Source organism: Pristiophorus japonicus, chromosome X (assembly GCF_044704955.1).
Source record: "Pristiophorus japonicus isolate sPriJap1 chromosome X, sPriJap1.hap1, whole genome shotgun sequence".
Lineage (NCBI taxonomy): Eukaryota > Metazoa > Chordata > Chondrichthyes > Pristiophoridae > Pristiophorus > Pristiophorus japonicus.
The window spans coordinates 36,130,156-36,156,016 of NC_092010.1; the positions used below are offsets into that span (position 1 = coordinate 36,130,156).

Sequence of the window (25,861 nt, forward strand, 5' to 3'; positions counted from 1 at the left end):
ACCCGCCCATCCTCTTGTTTTCCAAGATGGCGCTGGCCAGAGGGTGCTTCAGGCTTCAGGGGCTGAGAGGATGTCGCCTCTCCGCGTTCTTGCATTATCCGACCGTCTATGTCGCCCAGTAAGAGAAGCTTCAATCCAGCTCCTCCGTGCGATGTATTATTAGCCACCAGCTCCGTGTCTGCTTTCGCGCTTTTCTTTCTAGACGGCCCGGCAGAGACACATCCAACCAGGGCACAGGGTTTATTACAATGCCTGGATTCTGGAGAAGCACTTTAAAACAAAGTAAAACTGTAGTCACGTGTAAATTATCAGTGTATTTAAAGAATATTTGCTCATACGTATTGGTGTTCTAATTTCTATATTACTTTCCACGAGATATTAAAGGAATTCAAATGTCAGGTTTAGTAGCTGTCTCAAGAACTGGCAGGCAATCTGATCTAAATTTACTTTCAATAATTGTTTTAGAATTGTATATAGTGATGGCTGCAGCTATTCTTCAGTTCCCATACTTGTTTCTGGGGTGTTGTGACCTCAAGGGTATAGAACCCCGCAGCTTAAGAGTGTGTAGGCAGAGAGGGAGTGGGTGACCGCCAGACAGAAGAGGAGGACTAGGCAGGTAGTGCAGCAGTCCCCTGAGTCCATCTCACTCTCCAACTGGTATTCTCTTCTGAGTACCGGTGGGGGCGACAGTGTCTCTGAGGAGTGCAGCCAGAGCCAAGTCCACGGCACCATGGGTGGCTCAGCTGCACAGCGGGGGAGGTGGGTGAATGGAAGAGCTATTAGAAACATAGAAACATAGAAAATAGGTGCAGGAGCAGGCCATTCAGCCCTTCTAGCCTGCACCGCCATTCAACGAGTTCATGGCTGAACATGAAACTTCAGTACCCACTTCCTGCTTTCACGCCATACCCCTTGATCCCCCGAGTAGTAAGGACTTCATCTAACTCTCTTTTGAATATATTTAGTGAATTGGCCTCAACTACTTCCTGTGGTAGAGAATTCCACAGGTTCACCACTCTCTGGGTGAAGAAGTTTCTCCTTATCTCGGTCCTAAATGGCTTACCCCTTATCCTTAGACTGTGACCCCTGGTTCTGGACTTCCCCAACATTGGGAACATTCTTCCTGCATCCAACCTGTCCAAACCCGTCAGAATTTTAAACGTTTCTATGAGGTCCCCTCTCACTCTTCTGAACTCCAGTGAATACAAGCCCAGTTGATCCAGTCTTTCTTGATGGGTCAGTCCCACCATCCCGGGAATCAGTCTGGTGAATCTTCGCTGCACTCCCTCAACAGCAAGTATGTCCTTCCTCAAGTTAGGAGACCAAAACTGTACACAATACTCCAGGTGTGGCCTCACCAAGGCCCTGTACAACTGTAGCAACACCTCCCTGCCCCTGTACTCAAATCCCCTCGCTATGAAGGCCAACATGCCATTTGCTTTCTTAACCGCCTGCTGTACCTGCATGCCAACCTTCAATGACTGATGTACCATGACACCCAGGTCTCGTTGCACCTTCCCTTTTCCTAATCTGTCACCATTCAGATAATAGTCTGTCTCTCTGTTTTTACCACCAAAGTAGGGGATTCAATAGTCAGGGGAGCATACAGGCGTTTCTGTGGCCGCAGACGTGACTTCAGGTGTCGGGTGTTAAGGATGTCACCAACCGGCGGCAGTTCACTCTGGGGGAAGAGGGTGAACAGCCAGAGGTCGTGGTCCATATTGGGATCAATGACATAGGTAGAAAGTGGGATAAGGTCCTGCAGACAGAGTTTAGGGACCTCAAAGGTAGTAATCTCCGGATTACTCCCGGTGCCACCATCTAGTGAGTATAGAAATAGGAGGATAGAGCAGATGAATGCGTGGCTGGAGAGATGGTGCAGGAGGGAGGGCTTTAGATTCCTGAGGCATTGGGACCGCTTCTGGGGAGATGGGACATGTACAAGCCGGACGGGTTGCACCTCAACAGAGCCGGGACCAATATCCTCGCGGGGGGGGGGGGGGGGGGCGGTTGCTAGTGCTGTTGGAAAGGGTTTAAACTAGCCTGGCAGGGGGATGGGAACCTGAGAATAGATTCAGTAGGGAGGGGAGTAAAACTGGAATTAGAAAGCAAAAATGTAGAAAGTGAGTTTGAAGGACAGAGGAAACAAGCAGGAAAAAAATGGCAAAAAAACAAATTTAAAAGCTCTTTGTCTAAATGCACGTAGCATTCGTAACAAAATAGATGAGTTCACAGCACAAATAGATACAAATGGGTATGATCTGATCGCCATTACAGAGACGTGGTTGCAAGGTGACCAGGACTGGGAACTAAATATTCAGGGGTATTTGACAATTCGGAAGGACAGACAGAAAGGAAAAGGAGGTGGGGTAGCACTGTTAATAAAGGATGGGATCAGTGCGTTAATGAGAAACGATATTGGCTCACAGGATCAAGATGTTTAATCAGTTTGGGTGGAGATAAGGAATAATAAAGGGAAAAAGTCACTGGTGGGTGTAGTCTATAGGCCCCCTAACAGTAGCTACAGTGTTGGACAGAGTATAAATCAAGAAATAATGGAGGCTTGTATTAAAGGAACGGCAATAATCATGGGTGATTTTAACCTTCATATTGATTGGACAAAGCAAATTGGCCAAGGTAGTCTTGAGGAGGAGTTCATAGAGTGTATCCGGGATAGTTTCCTTGAACAGTACGTTGCAGAACCAACCAGGGAGCAGGCTATCTTAGATCTAGTACTGTGTAATGAGGCAGGATTAATAAACGATCTTGTCGTGATCCTCTAGGAATGAGTGACCATAACATGGTTGAATTTCAAATTCAGTTGGAGGATGAGAAAGTTGGTTCTTAAATCAGGGTCCTAAACTTAAATAAAGGAGACTGCAAAGGTATGAGGGCAGAGTTGGCTAAAGTGGACTGGGAAAATAGACTAATGAATGGGATGGTTGATGAGCAGTGGCAGACATTTAAGAAGATATTTCATAACTCGCAACAAAAATATATCCCAATGAGAAGGAAAGACTAAGAGAAGGGATAACCCGTGGCTAACTAAGGAATTACGGGAGGGTATCCAAATTGAAAACAAAGGCATACAATGTGGCCAAGACTAGTGGAAGGACAGAGGATTGGGACCTTTTTAAAAGCCAGCAAAGAGCGACTGTAAAAAATGATTGAGAGGGAAGATAGATTATGAAAGTAAACCATCACGAAATATAAAAACAGTTAGTAAGAGTTTCTACAGGTACATAAAAAGGAAAAGAGTGGCTAAAGTAAATGTTGGAACCCCTGGAGGATGAGACTGGGGAATTAATAATGGAGAACAGGGAAATGGCAGAGACGTTGAACAAATATTTTGTATTGGTCTTCACAGTAGAAGACACTAAAAACATCCCAATAGTGGATAATCAAGGGACTATAAGGTAGGGAGGAACTTAATACAATCACTATCACTAATGAAATAGTACTAGGTAAAATAATGGGACTAAAGGCGGACAAGTCCCCTGGACCTGATGCCTTACATCCTAGGGTCTTAAGAGAAGTGGCTGCAGAGATAGTGGATGCATTGGTTGTAATCTACCAAAATTCCCTGGATTCTGGGGTGGTCCCAGCAGATTGGAAAACCGCAAATGTAACGCCCGATTTAAAAAAAGGAGGCAGACAAAAAGCAGGAAACTATAAACGGGTTAGTCTAACATCTGTCGCTGGGAAAATGCTGGAGTCCATTATTAAGGAAGCAGTAGCGGAACATTTGGGAAAGCATGATTCATTCAATCAAGCAGAGTCAGCATGGTTTTATGAAAGGGAAATCATGTTTGACAAATTTGCTCGAGTTCTTTGAGGATGTAACGAGCAGGGTGGATAAGAGCAGGGAACCAGTGAATGTGGTGTATTTGGATTTCCAGAAGGTATTCAATAAGGTGCCACATAAGAGGTTACTGCGCAAGATAAAAGCTCACGGGGTTGGGGGTAATATATTAGCATGGATAGAGGATTGGCTAACTAGCAGAAAAAAAGAGAGTCGGGATGAATGGGTCAATTTCCGGTTGGCAAACAGTGACTCGTGAGGTGCCGCAGGGATCGGTGCTGGGTCCTCAACTATTTACAATCTATATTAATGACTTGGATGAAGGGACCGAGTGTAATGTAGCCAAATTTGCTGATGATACAAAGATGGGTGGGAAAGAAAATTGTGAGGAGGACACAAAAAATCTGCAAAGTGATTTAGACAGGCTAAGTGAGTGGGCAAAAATTTTGCAGATGGAGTATAATGTGGGAAAATGTGAGGTTATCCACTTTGGCAGAAATAATAGAAAAGCAAATTATAATTTAAATGGAAAAAAATTGCAAAGTGCTGCAGTACAGAGAGACCTGGGGCCTTGTGCATGAAACACAAAAAGTTAGTATGCAGGTACAGCAAGTAATCAGGAAGGCAAATGGAATGTTGGCCTTTATTGCAAGGGGGGTAGAGTACAAAGGCAGAGAAGTCCTGTTACAAGTGTACAGGATATTGGTGAGGCCACACCTGGAGTACTGTGTACAGTTTTGGTCTCCGTATTTAAGGAAGGATATACTTGCATTGGAGGCTATTCAGAGAAGGTTCACTAGGTTGATTCTGGAGATGAGGGGGTTGACTTATGAGGATAGGTTGAGTAGGTTGGGCCGATATTCATTGGAGTTCAGAAGAATGAGAGGTGATCTTGTCGAAACATAAGATAATGAGGGGCTCGACAAGGTGGATGCAGAGAGGATATTTCCACTCATGGGAGAAACTAAAACTAGGGGATATAGTCCTAGAATAAGGGATCGCCCATTTAAAACTGAGATGAGGAGAAATTTCTTCTCTCGGATGGTTGTAAATCTATGGAATTTTCTGCCCCAGAGAGCTGTGGAGGCTGGGTCATTGAATATATTTAAGGCGGAGATGGACAGATATTTGAGCGATAAGGGAGTAAAGGGTTATGGGGAACGGGCAGGGAAGTGGAGCTGAGTCCATGATCAGATCAGCCATGATCTTCTTGAATGGCAGAGCAGGCTCGAGGGGCCAAATGGCCTACTCCTGCTATTTCTTATGTTCTTATGAGGCCATTCGGCCCACCATGCCTGTGTCAGCTCTTTGGTAGAGCGATCCATTTAGTCCCACTCCTCTGCCTTTTCCCCATAGCACTGTCATTTTTTCCCTTCAAGTATTTATCCAATTCTTGTTTGAATCTGCTTCCACCACCCTTTCAGGCAGTGCATTCCAGATAACAAAACTCGCTGGGTAAAAGAATGTTTTCTCATGTCCCTTCTGTTTCTTAAGTGTAGTGTTGGAAGAGTGTTTGATGCCAAGTTCAAAGTCAACTCCCAATAAAATGTTATTCCCGCAGTATGCTGCCTTCCTTGGGGCAGTATTTCTTCACTTAGCTCACGATTGTGATTTTTATGCATTTTGCCTTGAAAATTCATCTAAAGTGAAAGTGCATTTGCAACGGTAGTGCAGTATATTGGGGTTTTAAAGGGCTGTGCCATGCAGTGGCAGCACATAGACTTGTCCTTTGATTCCTCACAATGGGTTTGCATTCTCAGCCATATGGACGCATCAGGCAGAGACTAGGGGTTGCTCAATCGGGACGAGAGCTGCCTACTCTCGGCTGGGGTATGGTATATGATGTGATGCAGGAAGAACACCTTGTGCCAATTGTTTTTAAGTGTGTGCGCGCAATTTGAAAGTTACAGGGAGAAATTTTGTACTAAATTATTAATAGACAAACAGACAAGTACAGTAAAAGTACGAAATATAAACAGTGTCGGAAATACTCAGCAGGTCAGGCAGCATCTATGGAGAGAGAAAGAGTTGACATTTCAGGTTGGTGAGTTTTCATCAGAACTGCTCATCAACCTGGAACGTTAACTCTCTTTCTCTCTCTACTGATGCTGCCTAGCCTGCTGAGTATTTCCAGCACTTTCTCTTTATATTTCAGACTTCCAGCATCTGCAATATTGGTAAAAGTAAGTGTGCTTGCCTGCGTGGGCACATTAAAGTCTTACATGGGCGGCTTTACTCACATTCATGTACAGTACTGTAATAGCTGAATTTCTCTGCTCTGTTTACCATTCAAAGACCAGTGTCTGATGGCCAGTATGGGGTCACCAGAAAGCCAGCTGAAATGTATAGTGCACAATTCCCTGACGTGTTTTACAAAACCTTCTGTGCGCAAAGCAAATACACCAGATATCCAGCTGAAATATATAATGTGTGATTCCCTGCAGTGCTTTCCAAAACCTGAGCGCAAAGCAAATACACCAGAAAGCCAGCTGAAATATATAATGTATGATTCCCTGCAGTGCTTTCCAAAACCTGGGCGCAAAGCAAATACACCAGAAAGCCAGCTGAAATATATAATGTATGATTCCCTGCAGTGCTTTCCAAAACCTGGGCGCAAAGCAAATATACCAGAAAGCCAGCTGAAATGTATAGTGCATAATTTCCTGCCGTGTTTTACAAAACCTGAGCACAAAGCAAATATTTTGCTGCAGTATGCAACCCAAACATTTGTCCACTAATCTCAAATGTTGACCGTGCCCCCTTTATTAACAGTGTAATGATGGTCCCCAGTGAGTTGGCTAGTAAACTGTGTACCTGAATCATAGACTCGAAGGTCGCAGCTTTATTTCCTGGTCTGTGCTGAGTGACCTGATCTCAGCCAGGCTACAGGTACAACGTCTCAAATCCAGCAACCTCAGGACCGAGACCGTGCTGGTTTTCGCATTTTTCCAGATTTTGGACAAGGAAATCAATAAAATCAGTCGCCTGTCTTTAACAGACAAAGTACTATGGTAGCATGGGTCAGGTCAGGCTGGGTCGAGGGTCATTCACCAAGGCTCGGACCAATCGCACGCCACTTAAAACATAGCGGCAAAGCCGATAGCTAGTCTGGCCCGCTGTTTTTTGGACAATAATTCCGGATTTTATTTTACTGAATATCAAATGGGATCTTCTCAAAAATGTCTGGTTTTTGGACACTTTCAATTTTCAGACAGCCGGATTTGAGACATTGTACCTGAAATACAGTTGGTCTCGGTGCTCATAGACCAGTGAGAAAAAAATTGGCCAAAGTTCCAGCTTTTGATTGCTGTCCAGTGATCCTTGCTGAAGTCTGCATGTGTGTGGACAGGATCTGGTTCACTAGTGATGCATTTTTCCTTTCCCTCTCCTCCCCCAGTACAGTTGGAAAACAGCAGCATACCCTCATTGTGATAAAACTGCTTACAGATTAATTGCTGACTTTCTTATTTTATTTTCCCCCCCGCTTCCTCCTCCCCCCCCTTCCTCTCCCCTACCCCAGGCTTACTGGTCACCCGTTGTCACCATTTTTTACAACTGCGAAGAGGAGTTCTTTAAGTTCAGCCATCATCTCAAAGGTCAAACGTTTGAATGCAAACTATGAACGATTTCTGGAAAGAAACTTTCCACGTTTTTATGTGATCTATTCAACCTTTTTCAAAGGTGAGTTAATGGTCAGAAGATACTGATCATTCATTTTTCAGCAGTAACCATGACAAAAGCTATGGGGGCGGGTGGTGAGGGTGTGGGAGAGAGCACACAACTTGTGATATACCAATACAATATAGGGAAAAAGTCAAAATTGCATTTACTGTCCATTGCTACAGTTTCGGAGTTGCCCATTACATTTGGTGGCGTTCACTACATTAACAGAAAGTGTCTTTAGTCCCTCCTCAGTAAGTAAGCATTGCCCAGTGTAATATTGGACCGTACAGACCAAAAGATTTAATTTGTGGTCTGGTGCATTGCCGATGTTGGACAGGGCTAGAGTTGGGAGTGCTACAATTCACTTAAGAGAAGGAGAACACAATCAGCCAGGGTTCCCACTCCCAATTGCTATTCAGTGACCACATTCAACAACAACCGCTTGCATTTATATTGCACCTTAACTTACAAAAGTGTCCCAGGATATTTCACAAAGGACGAAAGGAATGGATGCTGAGCCGTTGCAGGAGCAACAGAAGTGATCAAAAGCTTGGTCGAAGAGATAAGCTTTGAGGAGCCTTTTAAAGCTGGAGAGGGGGAGTGGGGAAGGAATTTCAGAGAGTAGGGTTGAGATGGCTGAATGTGCCACTAATTATAGAGTGGAAGGGGAGAGGATTCACAGGACCGTAGTCAAGAGGGTCAGAGGGCATGGGAGGCGACGTAGACTGGAAGGGGTTGCTTAGGTAGGGTGGGGGTGATGTACACAAGACTGTAGTCAGAGGTCATGGGAGGGGAGATAGGCCGGAGGGCGTTGTAGAGGAAGGGTGGGGTGAGGCTGTAGAGGGATTTGTGGATGAAATGAGAATTTTAAATGCTATGCTTTTATCGGACAGGGAGCCAGCGCAGGTCAGTCGTGGATCTATGCCCCAGTAGAGTCGGTGTCTCCAGGAGGAGGATAGAGTACAAAAGCAGAGAAGTCCTGCTCTACAACTGTACAAGGGTATTGGTGAGGTCACACCTGGAGTACTGCGTGCAGTATTGGTCTCTGTATTTAAGGAAGGATATACTCGCATTCAGAGAAGGTTCACTCGGTTGATTCCGGAGATGAGGGGGTTGACTTATGAAGATGGGTTGAGTAGGTTGGGCCGATACTCATTGGAGTTCAGAAGAATGAGAGGTGATCTTATCGAAACATAGAAGATAATGAGGGGGCTCGACAAATTGGATGCAGAGAGGATATTTCCACTCATAGGGGAAACTAAAACTAGGGGGCAGAGTCTCAAAATAAGGGGCCGCCCATTTAAAACTGAGATGAGGAGGAATTTCTTCTCTGAGGATTGCAAATCTGTGGAATTCTCTGCCCCAGAGAGCTGTGGAGGCTGGGTCATTGAATATATTTAAGGCGGAGATAGACAGATTTTTGAGCGATAAGGGAGTAAAGGGTTATGAGGAGCGGGCAGGGAAGTGGAACTGAGTCCATGATCAGATCAGCCGTGATCTTATTAATCAGCTCAATTAATAGCAGGCTCGAGGGGCCAAATGGCCTACTCCTGCTATTTCTTATGAAGTTGGGGGTGGTGGTGAGGGGGAATATTATGAGCGGGTCTGTTTGAGGTCCACAACCTTTTCATGGTGTTACACTGGTATTTCTTGAAATAAAATGCAGTGCCCAGTCCATTGTTGAAAGTTCTGAATCGGGAGTTTCCTGACTGTCAAGGCTGTGACTAGTTAACAAAAATTGCAAGTAAAAGTGGGAAATCAAATCCATTAAATATATTTGTACATATACAAATATTTAAGATACGATGAAGTACTAGTTTTTACTCTGCTGCATTTTTGCTAAAATTACTGAAAACAGGAATTTTGACCGTACAAAAACTATTGGCTCAGGAGAATATTGGAACATTGTGTTTTAAACAGTTTAATCAGCATGAATGTAACATTTAATCTAAAGAACTTTTGCCAGTTCTCTTTTCAGTTTCTTAGTATTTGACAAATTTTGAAGACATCTAATTTCTTATATAATTTATTGCTTTCTCCCCTGTCCGTAGTCTCCCTTGCAGCAGGCACAATCGTGTACCTATGCCTCTACTATATAACCGGTCATTAGGAGACTCCTGAGAGAGGCTCTTCTCAGTGGTTTAGTTGAGATCAGGGACTCAGCATTGTGAGAATGTGTATTCGTGGTGACGCTTCTTTGTCTAAAAGTTATTTTTTACATTGTCAAATCTACTCACGCAAACAAGCTGTGAGCATTATTCCACTTCCATTTCCCTGGCCTGTCTTCCTCTTTCAAAATTCGCTTGTCGTGCTTTCTTTCTGATTCTCTGCACATTCACAGATCGGCCTCAGTGAATGGTGGAGAGCATTTGTGCGTGTTTCTTCATCTCCTTTATCTACATTCTTACGAAATCCTGTGTTGTTGCTGTTAGAAGCACACCATCACTGAAACAGATTATCTGGTCATTATCTCATTGCTGTTTGCGGGAGCTTGCTGTGCGCAAATTGGTTGCTGCGTTTCACACATTGCAACAGTAATCATCATCATAGGCAGTCCCTCGGAATCGAGGAAGACTTGCTTCCACTTCCAAAGTGAGTTCTTTGGTGGCTGAACAGTCCAATACGAGAGCCACAGACCCTGTTACAGGTGGGACAGACATTGGTCGAGGGAAGGGGTGGGTGGGGCTGGTTTGCCGTGCACTCCTTCCGCTGCCTGCGCTTGATGTCTTCACGCTTCAACGTACTTTATTGGTGCAAAGCTCTTTGGGACATCCTGAGGTTGTGAAAGGCACTGTAAATGCAAGCCGCTCTTTCTTTCATAGAATCTTATGGCACAGAAGGAGGCCGTTCAGCCGCTCATGCCTCTACCAGTTCTTTGAAATAGCTATCCAATTAGACCCACTCCCCTGCACATTCCCCATAGCCCTGTCATTCTTTTCATTTTCAAATATATATCCAGCTTCCTTTTGAATGTTACTGTTGAATCAGCTTCCACCATCCTTCGATGCAGTGCATCCCTGATCATAACTCACTGCGTAAAAAAATCTCCTCTCCCTCTAGTTCTTTTGTTAATTATCTTAAACAGTAATTGGATTTTCGTTATTGATAACTTCTCACTTTGTGTATATTGCAGGTTTCCATTTATTGTTTCTTGACTTCAAGGAAGTCAGTGTAATAAAGCATAAGATGGCTGACCAGGGGCTAAAGTACAGCCAACTGCCTTACAGAGAAATGGAGAAATTAAGACAGGTGAGACTCTCTTTTTCCACATAGTAAGTGACGGTCACTATGCTGCACAATGCCACATTCCTTTGTTGTTCCCATTCCAAGCAATGACATATGAAGACACCGTTGTCTTCACAGGATAATAATTGTTCACCTTTTTCTCCATTTGTGTATGCGTTATCCTTGTTCTTCTGGGTCTCACACCCTGGACTCTGGCTGAGAAAGTGGACACATTCAGATATCTCCAAAGCTTCTACCAGTGCCACTTAAAGGTCTGCTGATGGTTTTGGGATGCAGGGTGGGTCTTAGGCCACAGGGTACCTGATGTTGGAAATGGAAATTGCCACTTTGATGTAGATCTGTCTGGTCCTCTGAGATTGGAGCAGAATGGAAGGAGCTTTACTCTGCATCTAATTGTGCTATAACTGATCTCGGAGTCCTCATTGTTGGCACTAAATGCCTGAAATGGAAAGTGTCCCATTTCACAACACTAAGTCCCTCACCTTGATGAACTCACAAAACAAAGAACTGAAGTAGAAATTGAAGCAACAAGAATTATATTTCATTTTGTAGTGAGCAGTAATTAATTCAGTGACATATTCAAGCTTTGTACGTCTGTGTTTATGGAACTACATACTGTGCAACGATTTCAAGTCAACTGTCAGTGTTGGCTGCTGGTGACATCTGACGTTTTAGCAGTAACATGTAAAAAGCTTTTCTCTTCCAGTTTCGCAGGGATGTTATAAAGGTGTTACCTGTGGTGCTTCTCTCAATTCCACCATTTGCAAACTATATCGTGTTTATGTTGATGTGAGTATTTTAAGAATTAATTTTCAATGGTGCTCTAAAGTTTGACAGTGACAGGTCATGTCAATCCGGCCTTATTTCTAAATACCTTGTGAGCAAAGCTTTGAACTTGTGTACCATAAAATACTATGTATTGACCATAGTAGTATAAAAAGCACTTCGCCAGCTGGCAAATAATGCTTTTGAGATGGTTGGAAAGTATAGCTTGTGCTCGCAACTCATTCACAACCTGTATAAAGCTGTAACCTATAAGCCAGATTGTAAGGTAAATGGAACAAAGCACATTTCTGGAAGTTTTAGCAATTATTTTGTACACGTCCCTCTTGTACTCTTTGGTTTTAGTAACATCATCATGCCCCCTAGTGGAAAATGATAATTCTGAAAATGGATTCATTTTCTCTGAATCGTAGAATTTTACAGCACAGAAGGAGGCCATTCGGCCCATCGTGCCTGTGCCAGCTCTGAAAGAGCGATCCAGTTAGTCCCGCTCCTGCTCTCTTTCCCCATAGCCTGCTAATCCTTCCTTTTTAAGTATATATCCAAATCCCTTTTGAAAGTTACTGTTCAATCTGCTTCCTCTACCCTTTCAGGCACTGCTTTCCAGATCATCATAACTCGCTGCATAAAAAAATTCTCCTCATCTCTCTCTCTTGTTCTTTTGCCAATTATCTTAAATCATGTCCTCTGGTTACCGACCCTCCTGCCACAGTTTCTCCTTATTTACTTAATCAAAACCCATCATAATTTTGAACACCTCTATTAAATCTCCACTTAACTCCACTATATTCACTGGAATTTAGAAGAATGAGAGGGGATCTCATAGAAACATATAAAATTCTGACGGGACTGGACAGGTTAGATGCAGGAAGAATGTTCCCGATGCTGGGGAAGTCCAGAACCAGGGGTCACAGTCCAAGGATAAAGGGTAAGCCATTTAGGACCGAGATGAGGAAAAACTTCTTCACTCAGAGAATTGTGAACCTGTGTAATTCTCTACCACAGAAAGTTGTTGAGGCCAGTTTGTTAGATATATTCAAAAGGGAGTTAGATGTGGCCCTTACAGCTAAATAGATCAAGGGGTATGGAGAGAAAGCAGGAATGGGGTACTGAAGTTGCATGATCAGCCATGATCATATTGAATGGTGGTGCAGGCTCGAAGGGCCGAATGGCCTATTCCTGCACCTATTTTCTATGTTTCTATGTAACCTTCTCTGCCCTAAGGAGAACACAATTGCATAGACTGTACAGCATAGAAGCTGGCCATTCGGCCCAACTGATCTATGCCAGTGTTTATGTTCCATACACATCTCCTCCCACCCTACTTCATGTAACCCTATCAGCATCATTTATTCCCAGTTTCTCCACATAACCGAAGTCTTCATCCCTGGTACCATTCTAGTAAATCTCCGAGTGCACCCTCTGTAAGGCCTTGATCTCCTTCCTAAAGTGTGGTGCCCAGAATTGGGCACTACTCCGGCTGAGAGCTAACCAGTGACTTATAATGGTTTAGCATAACGTCCTTGCTTTTTTGTACTCTATGCCTCTATTTCTAAAGCCCAATATCCTGTGTACTTTTTAAACAGCCGTATTAATTTGTCCTGCCACCTTCAAAGATTTTTGTATGTGAACCCCCAGATTTCTCTGTTCCTACACCCACTTTAAAATTGTTTATCTTGAGTTGATGTTGCCTCGCCTCAGTTCAGTGCCTGCACCTTGGCACATGTCAGTGCAAGATGTACCCTCTAACTGAGAGGTGTGCAAGAGTGATCTAGGATGACTCTTCCTCCTTCCCTGTCGGAAAGTATCTGGCCTCCTGCTTCCTCGCACAGGCATAATTGAGGTCGGGAGGTGTGTGTGGGGGGACCTTTGTGTACCTATCATTCTATGGAGCACCACGCTATTGTCAGCGGCATTATTCTTAATTACTATGTGCGTATATAACAGTGACTTTGTGAATAGACTTTCACAGCAGCTGAACATGAATCTTTTGAGTTGGGGCCCTTTGTCAGAGCTGGCCTCCGATTTTGAGTTCTGACCATAACCACCGCTCCCAATTTCTGTCGGACAGCACGTGCTGGTAATGGAGGCTGGCTGCATCTGAGCCACTGGGAGTGGAGGGTGTGGGTTCTTGCTTGGGCTGGGGATTCCCCATCGGCGGTAGTGCATACCCTTGGGGTCTACCTACCTTTCTTCCGCCACATTCCTGGGCCACGGGAGGCGACTTCTCTGTGCCGGATTTTCCATGCTACCCTCCCCTATTCTGTGGTAGCCATTTACACCTCCTCTGGACCAATGTTCCCTCGAAGCTGCACAAATGCACAGCCGCTCAGTAATCTTCCAGGCCCTGCGCATGTGCAGAAATGTAAAGTGACCGTGCATTGAAAGAAACGGGGCGTGCAAAACAAACGCAGCTCACAGGGAATATTGTTCCGGACCTATCTTTTGTTTCTATACTAGTCTTATTATCACTCCCTTTTGCTTCACGCCATAATCGCTTTTGTCATTTAATCGTTCCTGCCATCCTCACCCTTTTGTTCTTTCCCTACCCCCTTTTCCCTGGCTCTAGAAACATAGAAACATGGAAAATAGGAGCAGTAGAAGGCCATTCGGCCCTTCGAGTCTGCATCCGCCATTCAATATGATCATGGCTGACCCTCCATCTCAACACCATATTCCCGCTTTTTCCCCATACCCTTTTGATGCCTTTTGTGTCTAGAAATGTATCTGTCTCCCTCTTAAATATATTCCCCAGCCCCGGGGAAACATCCTCCCCGCATCCAGTCTATCCAACCCAGTCAGAATTTTATACGTTTCATTATTCTAAACTCTATTGAATACAGGCCTAGTTGACCCTGTACTTGCTTAAATGTTGTTTATCTCTAGCATCTTCCAGTTCTGATGAAAGATTATCGACCTGAAAACTCCGTTTCTCTCTCCACAGATTGTGCCTGACCTGCTGAGTATTTCCAGCAGTTTCGTGTTTTTAATTCAGAATTTCAGTATTCAGTTTCTTTTATCTCTAATGGCCTGCCTTAAGCTACACTAAAGCTGGCTGGTGAAAGTGGGGTTGCTGAGAGTCCTGTAAGGAAAGAAAGACTTGCATTTATGTAGCAACTTTCACGACCCCAGGACGTCCCAAAGTGCTTTACAGCACAGAAGGAGGCCATTCAGCCTATTGTTACCTGTGTTTTGAAGTGTAGTCACTGTTGTAAACTGTAATTCCCTAAAGTGTTTATGTGCACTGCCAGTAGTGCTGCAGAATGGATTGGATGCAGTAAATGCCTTTACAAGCAGTAGTTATGGAGCTTTATGTGGACTTTTAGGGTAGTAAAGAAACATGAGTGTCAGAATTAGTGAGTATCTGTCAGCACTGAACTGTTGAACTCGTATTTCCTAAATCTGTACGTAACATTTTATTGTTGGTAGGTATTTCTATCCACGCCAGTTGTTAATAAGACACTTCTGGGCCAAGGAACAGCAACAGGAGTTCATGGAGATCTACCACTCAGTGCGGGCTCAGGTTTACCCAGATGCTGTGAAGGGTTTGATCAAAGCAGCGTCAAGAGTTCCAGACAAGCAACTGAAAGGCCAACTGTTGCACCTCAGCAGCAAAGTATGTACTCAAACATGTTACACGAGGGGCAAGTATCATTTGTAAGCTTATTACTTTGAAACGGGCACTTAAGAACATAAGAAATAGGAGCAGAAGTAGGCCATCCGGCCCCTCGAGCTTGCTCCGCCATTCAATAAGATCATGGCTGATCAGATCATGGACTCAGCTCCACTTCCCTGCCTGCTCCCCAGAACTCCTTATTCCCATAGCAGTTAAGAAACAATCTATTTCTGTCTTAAATTTATTCAATGACCCAGCTTCCACAGCTCTCTGAGGCAGCAAATTCCAGAGATTTACAACCCTCAGAGAAGAAATTTCTCCCCATTTCAATTTTAAATGGGCGGCCCCTTATTCTCAGATTATGCCCTCTAGTTCTAGTCTCCCCCATCAGTGAAAACATCCTCTCCGCATCCACCTTGTCGAGCCCCCTCATAATCTTATATATTTCGATAAGATCACCTCTCATTCTTCTGAATTCCAATGAGTAGAGGCCCAACCGACTCAACCTTTCCTCATAAGTCAACCCCCTCATCCCCGGATGGAGATGTTGTGTCAGACCCCATTGGTGTACCGTGGAGTGGCAAGACTCAGGTTTGTGCCTGAGTCCCTGCATGTTGTATTCCCAATCTTGGCCATGTTATTGGGAAGGTACCAAGCTGATACTTGGCACTCTCGAAGAAGGTGGGGGGGAAAACAAGTGAGCACATATCCCCGGGTTTTTACATAACTTCCGGCAGCTGGTTGCCAGGTGGAAGCCCCAAGGCAGATCACCTACCTACCATCTTGGCTCGCGAATAGTACAATAAGACCTAAAGTAAGAGGGGGAAAAAAGAGAGCATGTGCACGGATGTGTCAGGAACTGTCATGGTGACCAGCTCGAAGGCTCTTTTGTAATTGGGAGAATGGTTTTGAATAACATTATTAGTGAATAACAAAAGTAGAAAATAACCACTTAAGGGGAAAGCACAAAAATGTAATCAATAAGGCACTCAACCAATGAAGAGGAAGAAAGTTGAAAGACTAGATAGTCACGTAAAGGACAAACTGGATGCATGTGACAGATACAACACATTGAAGTGTAGATTTGCAGGCTGTCTCACACACAGGCCACAAGGATGGCTGCTATGGGAAATAGAAATGTCACACCTATGAGTGGTCTCAGTTTAGGGCTTCGGGCATATACAGCAAGAGAGAACTTCAACCTATATCTAATCCATATTCTATTTGATCCTTGGGTGTAGGGGCAATATTTTCATTCCCCAGTAATGGCATCCTTTGCCTTATTGAAGAGAAAAAAAATCCCCCGCCCTCCAAAAAAGAACTTTATTTCATTTTTTACCAGATCTGCTCAGTTGGATTTACCAGGCTGTTGGGCGCTGTCAGTGAGTCTATCGAATCAATTATCCTCTCAATATTTGATTTGATTTTTTGACCTACACGACAGCTATCCTGAAGCAGTAAATCTGGCTTTGGACATTAGATGCATTATTTACCCAGTTTCTGATTGTAGGAAGCATTTGTACTGACACATTGTTCTGTATTTAAATGAAGGTTAAGGAAGGCTTCCACCCAGAAATCTCCCAGTTGCACATGGTGGTAAAGCTGTTCTCGGGGACTCCTTTAGGAATGCGACGCCTTGACACACGCCAGATGGTAAGGAAGTGGCTGAAACCTTGAGAAGTTTGTTTCTGTCGACCAGTTATCCTTCAAAGTAAGGGGGTTTAAATGACGATACAGGTCATTGGAACTCCAGCATGCTGCATTTTAAATGGATTAACTCCTTTGCTAAGATAGCAGGCAAAGTAATTTCACGTGTGTGTTGGGCATTTTGCAAAGTGAAATTTCTAGGCTACTGTTTTTTTAAACTATATGTAACTATCTTTTGAAATGGAAAGTATGAAGGAAATGTTACACCCATTTATCTGTGCTCCTATGTCTCAACTGCTGTTATGTTCGTAGAAAATCTTGAGTCAAGTGATGTTCCTTACTCCGCACATGCCCACCTCCATCCTGCGCCATCGCCTCTGGAACCACATAATGGAGATTCGTCATTTGGACCAAGCTCTAAATATCTTGGGAGTACATGACCTGTCCGAGGATGAACTGAGGAACGTGAGTAAAGGGGTTGACTGTGTGCAGCTGGCATACCAACAACAACTTACATTTATATTGCGCCTGTAACGTAGAAAAACTTCCCATGGTGTTTTGCCAAAGTGCAATCAGATGGAAATGGAGGCCAAGCCAAAGAAGGGGATTTTAGGAGGGATGACCCAAAGCTTGGTCAAGGTGGGGGGGGGGGGGTCTTAAACGTGGAGAGGAAGAGGGGTTTCGGGAGGGAATTCCAGAGCTTACGGCCTGGACAGCTGAAGGCACGGCTGCCGGTGGTGGGATTACAGAGATAGGGAGGGGTTGTGGGGCTGGAGGAGGTTACAGAGATAGGGAGCGGTGTAGGGGCTGGAGGAGGTTACAGAGATAGGGAGGGGTGTAGGGGCTGGAGGGGGTTACAGAGATAGGGAGGGGTGTAGGGGCTGGAGGAGGTTACAGAGATAGGGAGGGGTGTAGGGGCTGGAGGAGGTTAGAGATGGGGGGGGGGTATAGGGGCTGGAGGAGGTTAGAGATAGGGAGGGGTATAGGGGCTGGAGGAGGTTAGAGATGGGGGGTGGGGTATAGGGGCTGGAGGAGGTTAGAGATAGGGAGGGGTATAGGGGCTGGAGGAGGTTAGAGATGGGGGTGGGTGTAGGGGCTGGAGGAGGTTAGAGATAGGGAGAGGTGTAGGGGCTGGAGGAGGTTAGAGATAGGGAGGGGTGTAGAGGCTGGAGGAGGTTAGAGATAGGGAGGGGTGTAGAGGCTGGAGGAGGTTAGAGATAGGGAGGGGTGTAGAGGCTGGAGGAGGTTAGAGATAGGGGGTTTGCTTTTGACTTGGTCGACCTACCGGTGAAGTGCGTCGGCCAATCATCCATACAAGCGGCAACAAGGCAGTCCCGATTCTGAGGCACTGACCTCATTAACATCAGGCTGGAGTGATGGGACCAAACAGGCGTTCCGATACAGCTCACAATGTCGAGCAATCCTGGCCGGCAGCAAGATCAAGTGCGGGGGTGGTGTTCTGGTGCGGCAGAGACCCACATTATTTTCATGGGGCCCAAGAGGAGCACTTTGAGAGAGACCCTGAAGCAGATTGTGTTGCCTCGTCTTTTGGCGGGAGGGGAAGAGAGGGGGCAGAAGGGCAGAAATATTAGTGTGTTTTTTTTGCCTTGGACCTATTGTTTAAAAGCAACCTGGAGAGAAAGTATTTTGTTTTGCATTTCCCCACTATGCCCTTTGTGAAGTTATGCTCAAGTGACATTATGAAGGGAGCGATAAGTTTTTATTACTGCAAGTACAGATTGTGTCATTAAAAGGGGTTGTTTATTGGTTAGGTTTTTCTCTCATTATTCCACCATGCTAGTAGCACATTATTAACATTGTGGAATGAATCCTTGCCCTGCTGAATAAACAGACTTCTCACAAGAAACTCTGTGTCGTGCACATTGGAGGTTAATGCTCGAGCCTGGCCTGTGTATGGTGTGCAACAGTCTTGAGTGGATTCAGCTATTTGCAAGGCAGATGTGCAGACCAGTGCTGAGCTCCGCTCGAGCGTGTCGGTGACGTGAGCTAACTATAATGCTGACTTTTCTATCTTTTTAAAGAACATTGGGTCCAAACGAGGTGGAAGCTAAGGACCGCCCAAAGGACCGCCCAAAGGACCGCCGAGATACCTGACGGAACTCTGGGCGGGAGTTTTGTTCAAAAAAAAGTCCTTGAAAGACCGCCCAGCGGCAAAATGCCGACTTACGCCGTGAATCTGGGCGGCAGCGGGCGGGAGCTCCCAATCTCGGCGGCAAATGCGATCCTCACCAAAGTGCCGCCGAGGATTGAGTCGGGCCCAGGGAAGGGGGGTGGGGAAGCACATGAAAATAAAAAATGAACACAAAAAAAACACTAGAAGATCTTCAGGGGATCCCATCCACCTGAATCGCTGTAAAAAAAAAGAAGAAGTTCGTGAACTTTTTTTTGCAGGTCTTCTTACTTACCGTCGGGGTTAGACCTGCCTGCACACGGCGGTCCTTCCCCCTGCTGCCTCCGACTCCCGCCCGGAGGAATCTGCCAGCTCGGCGGGCAGGAGGTCACTTGCATCCGTTGGGCGCTAGCGGGTGTTCCCAGTGGTCCTCCGCTCCCGCCGGCGGGAGGCCTGGTGGAAACTGGCACCGAGGGGAGACCACCCAAAAAACCCTGCGGCAGCGGCCGATAAGGCCAAGTTCGGGCCCATTATCTTGTATAATGAAATGTAATTGTTACAAGGCAATGGAAATTAGTTCAATATGTACACCACTGGAATAAGGAAATCTGGTTGTGCTGCAGTTTAATAAAAAGGGAAATGCTTTGTGCTGTTTTCTCAATGTTTTTGTGACTTGTCTCTCTGAACATGGTTAGCCTGATCATTGTTTTGTGGTTCTGATTTCAAGGCGTGTTATGTAAGAGGTCTGAATTCCATGCACCTGACTGCAGCACAGTGCAAGGAGTGGTTGACCAAATGGGTCCAGCTTTCCAAGAAATTAAAAGGTAAAAAGACACAGAACACGTGTTGCAAGTGCATTTATCAGCCTCTTGTTGCTGAGGGTGATTTAATGGTTGTCTTTCAGGTAACTATAGAATCATAGAATTTTACAACACAGGAAGCGGTAACTCGGCCCATTGTGCCTGTGTCAGCTCTTTGAAAGAACTATCCACAAAATCTATTTTCCATACCCTTTGGAATTTTTTTTTCTTCAAATATTTATCCACCTTTTTAAAAGGTATTCTGGATTCTGCTCCTGCCACTGTTTCCAATAGGGGATTCCTTGACCTAACAACCCTTTGCATCAATCCATATATTATTAATTAAGGTGTTGGGATGCATTTTGCATCTACGATATCCATTCTTGGATGTGGTATCAGGGGAATAGCAAGTGAATGCCAAGCAATTCCCCACAGGAAAGGAAATCAAGGAGAGAATCTCCTCAGGCCACTCCCAACTCCAGAAACAAGGAGCACTGCATTACTACCTACCCTATTAGCATGGACAGAAATGCATGGGGTAGAGAGACCTAGTGAGGGAGAAACTGTTGTTACGTAGGCAAATGTGGAAGCCAATTTGGGCTCCCACAAGCACCAATGAGATGAATGAACAGATAACCATTTGTACTGTATTGAAGTGTTTTAAACTTCCCTAATTTGCTTAGGCCCTTTCCTCGTTTCTTTGAAGTTAGCATTTTATAAGATTCTATTCCTGGCTCCTAGTCCTCAATGTGAATTCCAGATTGTGTTACATAAGAAATAGGAGCAGGAATAAGCCATACAGCCTCTCGAGCCTGCTCCGCCACTTAATACCATCATGGCTGATCCGATCATGGACTCGGGTCCACTTCCCTCCCTGCTCCCCATAACCCCTGGTTTTGGTTGAGGGATAAATCTTGGCCAGGACAGCAGGAGAACGTCCTACTCCTCTTCAAATAGTCCCATGGGAATGGAAGACGGGGCCTCGGTTTATCATCTCATACAAAATGCGGCACCTGCAGTAGTGCAGCACTTCCTCAGTACCGCACTGGAGTGTCAGCCTAGATTATGTGTTTATATCTACAGTGGGCCCTGAACCCACAAACAGACTGAGGTGAGAGTGTGACCAACCGAACCAAGCTCTTTTCCCCGCCCCCCCCCCCCCCCAAGATGTTCTTTATCCTTCTGACCACCTTTCTGATATTCATTTCTCTGTCTTGCTGTAGAATTTGTAGAGGTAATTTATCCTCATTTCACTTTTGTTTAATTTGTTATTCCATTCAGGGTCCAACTTGTTTAGTCCAACCTTGCCAATTCTGGGTATGCATTTATATTGCATGTTCAATATTATGCCTTTAAAGGTGCTCCATTTGTACTGTATTGAATTGTTTTAAACTTCCCTAATTTGCTTAAGCCCTTTATTCATTTCTTTGAAGTTAGCATTTTATAAGATTCTATTCCTGGCTCCTAGTCCTCGTTGTGAATTCCAGATTGTGTTACATAAGAAACAGGAGCAGGAATAAGCCATACAGCCTCTCGAGCCTGCTCCGCCACTTAATACGATCATGGCTGATCCGATCATGGACTCGGGTCCACTTCCCTCCCTGCTTCCCATAACCCCTTACTCCCTTATCGATTAAGAAACTGTCTATCTCTCTCTCAAATTTATTCAATGACCCAGCTTTGATCATTCTTCGGTCACTATCCCGAAAGATGCGATGAATTCCTTTTCTTCATGTTATCGGTTCTCTTTGGAGCAGTGAAGGCTAAGAGGAGATTTGATCGAGGTGTTTAAAATCATGAAGGGTTTAGATAGAGTAGATCAAGAGAAACTGTTTCCAATGGCTGAAGGGTCAATAACGAGATGACTATTCCCAGTTACCAAGTTGAGTTGGGCACTGCCTCTTGTGATTTCCCTGACGCACTGGATCATGAAGCATTACACGTACCAACTTGTTAGATGAAGTCCTTACTACTAGGGGGATCAAGGGGTATGGCGAGAAAGCAGGAATGGGGTACTGAAGTTGCATGTTCAGCCATGAACTCATTGAATGGCGGTGCAGGCTAGAAGGGCCGAATGGCTTACTCCTGCACCTATTTTCTATGTTTCTATGACCCTGAAGCACGTGAGCATTCCTAATTAATATTTGGGTTTTCACATGCTTTTCTTACCTGTTCATAGAGCAAACCATCTTCCTCCTTATTCTGATCTGGTGGTCCTAAACATACCCCTACCTTTGTCCTTTTCACTTTGAAGATGTTCAGCCAGAATAGTTCCTTGTGTAACTTTCTCCTTCCAATTGGATCAATTTCTTGAACTTCCCAGGTTTCACTGACACACAGGATTACACCATCACCGTTCCTGTATACACCATACCTCTGCGTCTTGTAGTCATTCCCATCCTTTGGGGTCAGCCATAGCATATTGGTCCACATGTACACGTTTTTACTCAATTGTTTTGTGAAAGGAATTTACTGGGATGTAATCTAGCAGTGTTAAAGAATGTAAGTAAAGCACCTACCAGTTGGAAAAATAAAAATAAAATGAAACTGAAATATTTTCTGCTTTCAGATTCCGAAGCCTCACTGCTGTTACACAGCATGGTGTTACTTTCCACAAATTACCTCCATTCCAGAAAAAGCAAGTAAATCTGAAATGCAAAACTGCGGAGTGGCCATCTATGTTTACCCAAGATGTCTGTGTTGTGTTGACGAGGATTTGTTCCTGCATTCGTGCGAGACTGAGACTCCAGAATTGCAAAGCTTGTCACAGTTATCGCATCTCCTGTGATGTAATAATTGTGCTTGGAGGCATGTTTCCCCTAATGAAATTCAATGCAAATATCTGAGAGAAAGAGAAAGATGTATATCATTGTTTACTTAAAGCACGTATATGAATTAATTTAAAAGAAACAATGTTTTCCGGACCGGTACTTTTTGTTTCCGTTTTGAGCAATTTGCACTGCAGTGGGAGATTATTTTTGACACATTATGTTAGTCAAGTCACGTGCAGATTTTTTGTTGTTGGAAGATTTGACCAGTAGTGGGAAAGGAACACTTTGCCCAAAGATTGCTGTCCACATACTCGTGAAGCTAATGACCTCGCCGTTATTTATGTGCAAATGCCACAGCAACTTCAGGCGAGGGCAGATGTGCGATTAAACGCAGAAATCGAACAGTTGCTGTCTGAGACGCCCCACTCCGCCGTTAACTTCGCGGAAAAGGCATCTCGCTGTCTGGCTCATTATTCAAATGCATTGAAGTTCCTGCACTTGCACTGTAGATACAAAGTAAACTCGCCTCAGAACATTGTCACGTCGTTTCAAGTCTAAGTACCCTTTAACAGGCTGAAATGCGTTAGTTACTACCACTCAACCTCTCTGGCACTGAAACTTAACTATTCCAAGTGTGGAGTCTCATTCCTTCAGGCTTTAACTGTGTGAGATTTTTTTTTACAATTTAAAATAATCTTTTTTCTAATTTTTTTATTTCTTTTTTTTCTCTCTCCAATATTTCTTTCCCTCTGTATTTCTCTTTCTGTAGCTGATCTGATATTGAATTCACCCACTCTAACCAACACGTCCTCGTTCAGACCTTGCGCTGTTCATTTCACAATCTTTCAATCTGATTGGTTAAGGAGATACAGTTGCTTGCTCTGCTCACTGAGATCCCAGATTTCCATCTCGCACCCCCAGCAACTTGCCGCACAAAATATCATGGAGATTAAACGGGCAAGGGCAAGCCTAACTAACTGTGGGCGTCGTTCATTGACTGGTTACAGGAATGTTTGGGCCTTTCTCAGTAACAGCACCTCCTCTTCTCTCCCCCCCCCCCCCACCACCACAATCCCAAGTAGGATTCAATTAGACCCAGCCAAAGATGTCAGATCCATGTTCACCAGAGACTGTCCAACCTCATTTCACTGAAGACTTTTCCCATCCATCAGGGTGTAGACAATAATCCCTTCTGTCTGACCTGGGAATCAGTGCCCTAAAACGATGACCACACTGGATTCTGTAAGAGCAGCATTTCCTTTATTTTAAAAAAATAATACAGTCACTGATTACTTTAATTTTTCATCAAATTATACCCACCCCATCCTTGACTCGTGCAGCTATTGTTTCACAATTGGAATACAAAATGGGCACGGAAAATTCACCTTTTGCACAGTAGGCGGGGCTCAAGAACATTCTGTGATCCGCCCTCAATCCCAGAAACATTCAGGCTGATAACATTACAACAAAAGCAAAATACTGCAGAAGCTGTAAATCTGAAAGATAAAACAGAACATGCCAAAAACACTCAGCATCTGTGGAGAAAGAAACAGAGTTAACGTTTCAGATCGATGACCCTTCCTCAGAACTCTTCAACACAATGGAGTGCCTGGTATCAAGTGGGGTTTGATCCACTGATTAAATGCATTATTATCATTTCAATATTTAATTAATGACCATATTGGAGTTGGTATATATATTTTATTGGGAGTTTTTTGTGGTGGATAATGCTTTTTAAGCTTGCAGTTACCTGTAAAACCAAATACAATGCCGTGCCTTTGTTTCGCTAAACTGCTGGCTCAGTTGGCTGAGGAATCGATACAGATGTGAGACACTGATTGTATATTTGCCCCGACTCAAAAAAAAAAGTCACGATTAGTTAATTATATAAAGACTGCTGCCCACCTTTACTCCTTTGCCAATATTCGGCAGCAAGTGGGACTCTTCAAATTAGTTATATCTTCTGCCCTGTCATACTTGAGATGGTGCTGCCGACAATACACCCATATCTTTTTGTATTTTGTCCTATTTTTAAATGTTCCCACTGCTTCCAGTTCCTTTCCATTTCACACTGCTCTTTGTGATGTAGTGTCACCACGCTGATGCACTGTCACCAGAGCAGCGAGACATTGCTCTCCACCATTCAAAAAGTAAGGTCACTTCATGACATTAAAATTGAAGCATTGACATGAAGGATCCGATAACTAGAAGGAAAAGGAGCATCATGGTGCTCACCGGGACTTGTACACGGTCATGTCTTTCTTAAATTCAGAATTCTGACCTCTTACGCAGTAGCATTCTGGACAATTGTCGCACTTTCCCAACGAGTTGGATTTCTATCTCCTAATTTCACTTAAATCTTTATTCTGCAACACTGCATTTTGAGTACTTAAAATACAGAGGAGTGCGATTCCAGATATCTCCTCCAAAGTTGGACTAAAGATGATGGGGGTGATTTTCACCTTCACTGCCTGACTTTCATCCCATTGAGTTCAGTAGCAGTGAAGGTGAAAATAACCCCGATATGTCTGTCCTTTCCAAAACAAGTGCAGCAACAGCTTCCAGTTAGCACCTGAAACTGCGCCATTTATTAACTCACACACGGACAGCTTGAACCATTTTATGAAATTCGAGTTTGGATTTCCAAACGGAAGATTAACCAACATTGCTTATGCTTTTACACAAGTCAGGGTTTGAATGAACAGCATCTACATTGCACTGATGACCTGCTTGTATGTTCCAGTACTACTGATTGTTCATTTTCTTTATAATTGTGTTTTTAAATACACACTTCATAAGACATTTTTTTTAAGTTTACTTGAGCTACTATGAGTTCTATTATTTTTTAATGTGAAGATGGATGCCTTGATTCAATAAGTGTTTTTATTTTGAGATGTACTGTGAATGGATATATATGTTTGGAGTTGTAATGGGGATTGCTCAGTATTGGTGAAAAAATGATAAAACCCCGATACTTGTATGTGAATAAAAATATTTTGTACTCCTTCTGCCTTATTACTTGATACAAGCCACGGTCACAATGTTCAATATAATAGGGCAAAGAATTGAGGGGTGTTGGTATATCAGAGATGGTAGTGGAGATACTGGATGAGATAAAAATTGATAGAGGAGGTACTAGAAGGGCTGTCTGTACTTAAAGTAGATAAATCACCAGGACCGGATGGGATGCATCCGAGGATGCTGAGGGAGGTGAAGGAGGAAATCGTGTAGGTGCTGGCCATAATCTTCTAATCCTCCTGAAATACGGGGGCGGTGCCAGAGGACTGGAGAATTGCAAATGTCACACCCTTGTTCCAAAAAATGGTGTAAGGATAAACCCAGCAACTACAGGCCAGTCAGTTTAACCTCGGTAGTGTGGAAGCTTTTATAAACAATAATCGG

The 25,861-nt window shown here is 44.1% G+C and overlaps 1 protein-coding gene across 2 annotated transcripts; it reads left to right on the forward strand.

Annotated features, from left to right (window-relative positions):
• Positions 1-26: 26 nt before the first annotated feature.
• Positions 27-25,451, forward strand: letmd1 (LETM1 domain containing 1). Of its 2 annotated transcripts, XM_070869608.1 has the most exons (9): positions 27-118; positions 7,323-7,483; positions 10,599-10,714; positions 11,418-11,500; positions 14,924-15,110; positions 16,662-16,763; positions 17,070-17,222; positions 19,616-19,712; positions 22,258-25,451. In XM_070869608.1, exons 1-9 carry the CDS (start codon positions 27-29, stop codon positions 22,332-22,334), a joined length of 1,068 nt encoding a protein of 355 aa, XP_070725709.1. In that variant the 3' UTR covers positions 22,335-25,451. The 2 variants fall into 2 exon arrangements, with proteins under 2 accessions (XP_070725709.1, XP_070725710.1); XM_070869609.1 differs by lacking the exons at positions 27-118; positions 7,323-7,483 and adding an exon at positions 8,399-8,471.
• Positions 25,452-25,861: the final 410 nt, after the last annotated feature.

What these genes read in the sequence shown, in the direction of transcription:
- letmd1 (XM_070869608.1), top strand. Translation starts at nt 27, where the DNA reads ATGGCGCTGGCCAGAGGGTGCTTCAGGCTTCAGGGGCTGAGAGGATGT. An exon ending in TATATCGTGTTTATGTTGAT is followed by an intron (nt 11,501 to 14,923) that starts GTGAGTATTTTA and finishes TATTGTTGGTAG; the next exon opens with GTATTTCTATCCACGCCAGT. An exon ending in CCGAGGATGAACTGAGGAAC is followed by an intron (nt 17,223 to 19,615) that starts GTGAGTAAAGGG and finishes TCTGATTTCAAG; the next exon opens with GCGTGTTATGTAAGAGGTCT.